Genomic DNA, 8195 nt, shown 5'->3' with positions numbered 1-8195 from the left:
ACATACATATCCATACTTCTTCCTCCCCATCCACCCATCCATTTCACACATCCCCCTCCCATCCTCTGGTCCATCACTGCACCACTCATTCCCCCATCCTCTCATCCATCTATTCACACATCCGTCCACCCCTCCATCCACCTCCACACCCAACCCTCCATCCACCCCCCAACCCCTCCGTCCCGTCCATCCATCCGCCTACCCACGCACGCCCCTCTATCCACCCCTCCGTCCACCCACCCCTCTATCCACCTCTCTGTCCACCCTCCATCCACCATCCACCCGTCTATTCTTCCTTCCATCTACCCACCCATCCACTTACCCATCCATCTACCCATCCACCCACCCCTCCATTCATCCATCATCCATCCTTCACCCGTCCATCCATCCGCCCATCCGCCCATCCACCCACCCATCCGTCCTTCATCGTGCTGTCTCAGCTGAGCACACAGAAGGTTCTGGTGAAGACTTGATCTGGTTTCCTGAGGGCCTGTGGTCCCAACCACTTGCTAGGGCCAGCCTGGGTCTCACCATGAGCATGGACCCCTGCCCCAGTTTCAGAGGCAGAGTTGACGAGCCGGGAGGCCCTGTCACTGGGCACGGAGACTGAGCTGCCCAACAGCCTGCCCGGTGACGACCAGGATGAGTGCCTGCTCCTCCCGGGGGAGCTGTGCCAACACCTGTGCATCAACACCGTGGGCTCCTACCACTGTGCCTGCTTTCCCGGCTTCTCGCTGCAGGACGATGGCCGTACCTGCCGCCCAGGTGAGGGCCCGGACGGTCGGGGGAGGTGCTGGGGCGGGGCTGATCTTGACCGCAGAGCGTGGTGTTCCTCGGGTGGGGACCGTGGGGGACTTCGCCTCCCGCCACCCCACACTGTGGAACCCACCGGTGCCGAGGGTCCCCAGCGATGGGTTTGTGAGGCCAGGCAGACGGGCTCCCTCCTGGGGCTCCATCTGCAGGGCAGCCCCAGCGGCCCACCCTGGATTCAAGTGCAGGGCCAGGACCTGGGCCACGGAGGCCCTCGCCTACCTAGCCGCGTCCCCAGTACCGGGCCCGTGGCGGTCAGGCTCCGGCACCTGGTCTGGGAGGACTCTCCCCCTGCCAGCTTCCCGGGGTAGATTCATTTGAGGCCACAGACAGGTCCTCCTCCACCCTCCCTGCCCCGATTAGCTGTGAGACGGATCTGGCCTGAGGTGCGTCCCTCCCTGAACCTCAGTTTCCTCTCCCGTGGGGTGGATGGGGGTGGGTAAAATGAGCCGCCCCCCGACCTCGAGAGCCCGGCATGGTGCCTGTTAGGGCCCGAGGCTGCCTGAAGACGCGAGACCCCCCTCCTGTCTGCTCTGTCCGTGACAGACGGTGACCGCCCCAAGCCGGAGGCCGCCGAGGAGTCAGCGCTGAGGCCCGAATCCTCCCAGGTGGTCCCCAACACCATCGCGCTGCCCGTGCCGCAGCCCAACACCTGCAAAGGTAAGCTGACCGTGGGCAGGCGGGGAGCCCTCTGGGCTGGGCGTGTGCGGGGTGGCCCCACCGTGTGCTGCTTCTCGGGCTCGGGGGGTCGGTTGGCCTCGCCGTCGGAGGTTGGGTGAGGAGCTGTGAGAGGTGAGAATGGGGGGTGCAGCCTGGGGCAGGCGTGGGTGACCCCAGGATGGCCCATCAGCCGCTTTCAGCCCCGCTTTCTGTAAAACGGAGAGAGTACAATCCTTGCTTGCCCAGGCATCACGGAGGCCGCGTTCAGATACATGCGGGCGTTCTCTGCACCCTTCCTCTCCTCCCCTCCGTCCTCCTGCCTCCTCCTCACCCGCATCCCTGTTACTTGAGGGAGGGGCGTGTTGGGGGAGGTCCCAGACACCAGCCGGTGTGTGAGCGGGTTGAAGGGGTGACCTCTTGAAAGGGGCAGGAGTGGGGTGCCCTGTAGGCCGGAGCCTCGTGGTCTCTGACGTCTGTGCGGTTTCCTCGCAGACAACGGGCCCTGCAAGCAGGTGTGCAGCGTGGTCGGGGACACCGCCATGTGCTCCTGCTTCCCCGGCTATGCCATCATGGCGGACGGCGTGTCCTGTGAAGGTGAGCCCCCCCTGCCGTGGGCCCCGCACAGCTGAGTGGGCCCGGAGCGGGGGAGGTGTTCCAGGGCCAAACCTCGCTGTGCTGGTGAGCGGGGAGCAGGTGTGGCTGCCATGACAACCAGCTGCAAAGCTGAAACAGCTGCGTCTGCCCACATCACGTGCCAGGTGTGCGTGCAGCCCAGGTGGGCACACGGGCTGGCCGCGGCCCCCCCACTCCCTGGAGCAGGCCTCTGCAAACTTCAGTGTGCAACAGGTCACCTGTGGGCCTGGGACCACAGGATCCTGAGAAGTCCACATGGCCCCAGGGGTCTGACCTAGTAGGTCTTGGATGGGGGGAGGCCCGAGACTCCCTGGGTCACGCTCTGACTAGCTCTGTCCTCGAGGGTCACCCCATCTGAGTGGCCTGACTGGGTTTGTGACCGCCTTGCTCCCGTCCCAGCCACGGGTGGAACCGACAGAGGGCAGTGCCTGCCCTGTCGTCCTGTGGCAGGACATCGCCCCGGCTGGCCTCCATGGGGAACAAGGCTGGGGAGAGGCAGCCCCAGCCGAGGGTACATTCTCAGTTCTGAAGTCAAGGAGGGACGGTGGATGTTGGAGACTCTGCCTTCACAGAAGGGCCGAAGAAGGTTGAAAAGCACAGGCCTCCCTCACTTACGAACCCGCTCAGTCTGGGTCTTGTCCCGATGGGGTCTCTGCGGGCTGGGACCTCCCCCTGTGAACTGGGGGGCATCGGATCTGACACCTGCTGGGGTGGTTCCCACAGTGGATGACACCTTGAGCACCTCCTTGTGTGTGGAGACAGGGCAGGCAGACAGCGTGCAGATGGTCTAGGAAATGCTTTAGTTTCAGGTTCAAGTTCAGGAGACATGAACCTGGTTTGGGTCCATGGGTAACAGGGTTAAGTCTGCCTGGGAAGAGACCCACATCCCTGTCAGAAGCCGAAACCCACCTCTAGCCGATTGCCCAGGACTGTTCTGGTGTGGATGAAAACCATCCTCATGCCCAGAGAGGACAGGACACTTGCCCAGAGCACACAGCGTGGTGGTGACTGACAGGCCTTTCTCTCAGATGGTGGGGGCAGATCTGGCTTTGCTTCTCATCTCCCAGGGCCCTGAAGACATGAGGACTGTATCTCTTCTGGGTTGGGACTCCTTCAGGCCATGGGCCTGTGTCCCTATCCCTCCAGGCCTCCCTTTCTCTCTGCAGCGCCCCCAGTGGTAGAGGCTGTGGGGTCCAGGCCAGAGGATGCAGAGGGCGTTTTGTGGGTGTAGCCTGCCCCGCAGAGGAGCCCTGCAGATGATATTTATTTTATCATCTGTTTAAAATAATCAAACAAGTTACCAGCAGTGACAGCTCAAGACTTTTTTTTAAATGTCCAAATTTCAGGTTTTTCTTGAAACTTTGTAACATCTGTCCACAAGGAGCCCACAGCCTTGGTCTCCCTTTCGACAGAGCACAGGCCCTGCAGTGCCCTAGAGCCCCCTTGGCCCCTTCTCCTGTTTATGTCTCCAGCCTGGCCCCCTAAGCACTTAGGTTTGCAGCTCCTGCCATTGTGTGGCTCCCGTGGCTGCCTGTGGAGGTAGAGGGTCTCCAGAGCATGGGTGGGAGACGGCCTCTGGTCCCACCCGCTGTGTGACCCTGGAGAGGCTGTCTACCCTCTCTGAGCTTCACTTTACCACCTGTCTCTGCTAGGGCTCCTGCTCTGACATCTTTCAACTGGACAAACTCAGACTTGGGCCCAAAGCCCAGAGGGACCAGTGATGGGCTGGGAGGTCCTGGGCAGGTCCCTGCCCGTCTGGGTCTCAGTCTCCCCATCTGTCACTGGGGGCCACGCTGCTCTAACGGCCCTTCTGTTTTTCCTCCCGCGGCCGTCACTAGACCAAGACGAGTGCCTGCTGGGCACTCACGATTGTAGCTGGCGACAGTTCTGTGTGAACACCCTGGGATCCTTCTACTGTGTCAACCACACAGTGCTCTGTGCCGAGGGCTTTATCCTCAATGCACACAGGAAGTGCGTGGGTAAGCCAGAGCCCCGCTTGCCGCCACCGTCACGGCTCCCTGCCCCGCTCCACGCCAAGCCTGCCACACTGCAGCCACATGCTAAAGGGCCTGCCCTTTGCATGTGAGCTCTCAGCACGGCCCGCCACCCCATGCTCCATGTCGTGCCCCTCGTGTCCTGCTTCTCCACCGACGCCACCGGGAAGCTGCTTTCCCCAGGGACGTGCCTGAGTCAGAACTTTGTCTGAGGTGTGACCTGGCTGGTCATTGAAATGAGGTCATTGAGACGTGTGGGCAGCAGGATAGGGAGGCCTGGGTTCGAAGCAGGACCCCCTAGTATCTCTGTGGGCTTGAACTTCCTCCCAAGCCTCCGTTTTATCATCTGTGAAAAGGGAGCACTGAGGGCACTGCTCCCCATTTGGAGGTGATGTGACGTGTGTATCGCGTAGCCAGAGCCCGGGGCACAGTGTGCATTTACCTCAGCTGCTGAGATTGTCCTTAGATGCGGCCAGAGCCCCTTCAGAGGCAAACACCCCAGCTAGGCGTCCATTTGCTGTGTGACCCTGAGCAGTAGTGCTCGCCTCTCTGAGCCTGTTTCCTCACCTCTAACCTCGGGGCTCGGAGGCCTGGCCTGGGCTGGTACCCAGGTCCCGGCCTGTGCACGGATGGGCTGGTGCCCAGTCATGCGCCTGCCCTCCTGCCTCTCGGTGCCCTTGTGGGCCAGGGCTGGGGCTCCAGGCCTGCTCTGTGGGCAGCGAGGACTTGCTGTTCTCCCATGGCTGGGGGTCTGGTGTTTTCGTGGAGGAAACATCTTGGACCTGAACAGAGATAGACCCAGGGTAGCGGGGGCTCGGGGCAGACTGGGACATGCTGTGGCAGGGACACGAGAGGCCAAGGGAGAGGCCATTCCAGCTGGCAGCGTCTGGACACACTCCCTGGAGAAGGTGGCGTGTGCACGTGTCTCCAAGGACGAAGGGGGTTTGGGAGTTGGGAGGGGCGTGAGGGAGGAAGGAACGGCTGCAACAAACATGTGGAGGTGGGAACTGCACTGCACGTGCCCAGACCCCCGCGTGTCGTCCTTGTGCTTGGGGACCACGCCCAACCTGGACGTGTCCTCTTCCTCACCCCCCGCCGCCGGGCAGCGGAGTGGCCGCTGCAGACATGTGTGCCCCTGGCCTCCAGCCCCCGGCCCAACATGCGCCCTCTGGAGCCTGCTTGTCAGTGGCGAGGCAGCTCCTCCCGTCCGGGTCGTGTCTGTGTGTGTCTGGGAAAAGGCGGTCCACCCTGTGAGCACCCTCCCAGGACGCGGGCGTGCAGGGTTCCCTGGCGGCCTGGAGAGAAGACCTTGTCCTGAAAAGGGTCGCCGGGCAGCTGGAAAATGGGTTCTGGGATGAAAGAGCAGAGGTGCATTCCATTCAGCAAAGTTTATAGTCATTCTTTCAGCCTTTCCTTCCTTATCATCCGGCACGGACCCCAGTCTCCTCTTCGTCCTTGTGTTCCACTTATGTGTTCATCTCATCTGTGAGCACTCGTTCTTTCCATCACTTGCTCATCCACAGACGTGTCTTCTGCGGTGCGTTTGTGAGCTCCAGGCATGTTCTATTAACCCTGGCTGGTGAGATGGGAGACGGGTGCCCGGGTTGAGAGTGTGGCCTCTGCAGCCAGACTGGCTGGGTTCAAATCCTGGCTCTGCCGCTTTCTAGTTGTAGGACCTGAGACCAGTCATTTGATCTCTCTGAACCTCAGTTTCCTCACCTGTGAAAAGAGAGGACTAATGTCTACCTCAGAGGGTCACTGTGGCGGTTACATGAGTCCATGTAAAGAACTTGCTAGTGTTTGATGCCATGATTGTGATTCAACAGATGTGTTATACTGAGGCAGCCTGCAGAGGTAGTGAGCCCCCCATCACTGGAGGAATGTAAGCTGAAGTGGGACAGTATTGGGCAGTGCCAAGTCCACAGGACCTCTAACAGACAGGTGACCTCTGTGGGGAATCCCCTGTGCTTTGCTGTTGGCCTTTTGTGCCCTGTCCTTTGAGGAACATCTTGGGCCCTGGGAATAGTGTTCCAGGTGGGCTTGGCTTTGAGACGATGGGAGCCCCGTCTCTGGGGCCCACTCTGCAGCAGTGGGGAAAGGGCTGGGCGCTCTGGGTTCTGTTCTCGCTGTTGTCCCGTGCAGGCTGGGAGACTTCAGTCACATCCCCTCTGTGAGACCTAGTTCCTTATCCGTGAAGCAGTATCACTGGGGGATCGAGGGCAGTTCCCGTAAGCCGCCCTATCCCTAAGTGAGCCACACAATCAGTGGGGTCTGCTGTCATCTCTCACCATGATTCCTCCCAGGCTAGGGGGCGCTTCTGGCCCATGACGTTTCTGGGCTCCTGAGAATGTATCTCTCTCTGTCAATCCAGCTTATAAATCAGAAGTCTCTGTCTGGCCCAGGCAACCCTTCCTCGGAAACCACGGACCAGAACTGTCCCTTTTCCTCCTCTTCCCCACCCAACCAGCCTTGGCCGGGCCTGTACACCAGTTGGTGCACCTGTGAGTTTGGGACAGTCTCTTGCCCCACAGCCCTGTACCCCTCCTCTCCACGTGGTCCTTGTCATCCCGGTAGGCTCAGCTCAGACATGACTGTCCCTGAGAGCAGCTCTGACAGCGCAGGGCCCACAGCGGGCAGTGCTCTGGCCTGAGCCCGGGGCTGTGCAGCTTTCCTCCCCAGCGTCTCCACCTGACCTGTCTTCTCTCCCTGCCTGCCGACTGGCAGTTCCTTGGGGGCAGAGGCTGTGACACACCTCTAGGCCACCTGGGCTTAGCACAGAATAGCTGCTCGTTAAGGTGTGTCCAGTGAATGAACGAATCCGCACGACTGCTGTACCTCCCTTGCCAGGTGGAGCGTGGCAGAGACACGGGGTGTCTCCTGCCCACCTGCAGGGACGTCTGACTTGGCCACCTCTCTGGGTCTCCTCCGCCCTCCCTGATGCTACTTCTTTCCCTCCTTTGCTGGCTTCTCCCCTCCCCACCTGCGCATCCCAGGCGTCAGTACTCGGCCCCCCGGTGACCTCAGCAGTGACCACTCCCAAGTCAATGTCTCGCCTCAGACCCCTTCCATGAGCTCCGAGGCAGGCCTCTGGCTGCCGCTTGATCCTCAAGCCCAGTGTGACGTCAAGGGCTCCCAACCTTCCGCCGTGAGCCTACTCCTCCCAGCTGGCCCCAGCCCGGGTGCTGGGCCCCCAGCTGTAGAGCTGCTCGTCCAGAAAGCTTTGCCAAGACCAGTGGGCTCCTCGTTTTCTCTCTCCTTCGTTGCATCCATCATAGATCCTGTCGGTTTGACCTTCACAGCACTTCCAGGACCCGACTGCTTCTCCTCGCCTCCGTGGGCGGCAGCCTAAGCCCCATCGTCTCCTAGTCTAACAGACCCTCACCCCTGGAGTATTTGCACTCAGCCAGGGGACCCTGTTACCAATAAGTCAGCCCACTTTCCTCCTCTGCTGGAGCCCTCGATGGCTCCCACCTCCCCCGCATCTCCTAACACTCTCCTCTCCCGCCCCAGTCACACCCCTCTGGGCCAGAGCCTGAGCCTGCCTGGCGGCCTGTCCCCTCTGCCTAAGATACGTGCTCGGCTCATTCTGGCACCTCCTCAAATGCTTTGCTGGAGTGTCCTCTGCCCTGAGCATCCTTCGTGCCTCCGCCCCCTGCACCTCCCACTCCTGGTCTCCTTCGCTCTCTCTTGCACAAGACTCAGGACCGCCCTCCCTCTTAGGTTTGTCTGTCTGCTGTCCCCCCCGCTCTGAGTGTCCCGCGCCATGGCAGACTTTCTGTCTGTCCCGTTCACCATGTGCCCCTGGGGCCATGGTACGTGTTCCATAGATCTTTGTTGAACGGGTGGTTGCACAGACCGTGCTGCTCTCTGGGAAGTGAGTACCTTGAGGGCAGGGCCGGCTGGCCGGCAGCGCGTGCGCCGTACCGGGAGCGCCCCGCAGCCTCTGACGGCCTCACTCTCCCCGCAGACATCAATGAGTGCGTGACGGACCTGCACACGTGCAGCCGGGGCGAGCATTGCATGAACACGGTGGGCTCCTTCCGCTGCTACAAGGCTCTCACCTGTGAGTCCGGCTACACGCTCAAGGATGGCGAGTGC

General features: G+C 61.2%; 1 protein-coding gene across 4 annotated transcripts in view; it reads left to right on the top strand.

Annotated features, from left to right (window-relative positions):
- Window positions 1-8195, top strand: part of FBLN2 (fibulin 2) — a 105591-nt gene that overhangs the window by 86985 nt on the left and 10411 nt on the right. For 2 of the 4 annotated variants that reach the window (XM_024763430.1, XM_024763429.1), the window contains 5 exons: window positions 556-765; window positions 1357-1470; window positions 1963-2064; window positions 3942-4082; window positions 8065-8195. In XM_024763430.1, coding sequence (XP_024619198.1) covers window positions 556-765; window positions 1357-1470; window positions 1963-2064; window positions 3942-4082; window positions 8065-8195 — 698 coding nt within the window. The remainder of the gene's footprint in view (window positions 1-555; window positions 766-1356; window positions 1471-1962; window positions 2065-3941; window positions 4083-8064) is intronic. The other 2 variants (XM_024763431.1, XM_024763432.1) reach the window with 1 other exon arrangement.

The sequence above is a fragment of the Neophocaena asiaeorientalis genome, unplaced genomic scaffold, assembly GCF_003031525.2.
Source record: "Neophocaena asiaeorientalis asiaeorientalis breed wild unplaced genomic scaffold, Neophocaena_asiaeorientalis_V1.1 scaffold433, whole genome shotgun sequence".
Lineage (NCBI taxonomy): Eukaryota > Metazoa > Chordata > Mammalia > Artiodactyla > Phocoenidae > Neophocaena > Neophocaena asiaeorientalis.
Note: the sequence above shows the minus strand (reverse complement) of the source record. Positions and strands in the feature narration are given on the sequence as shown.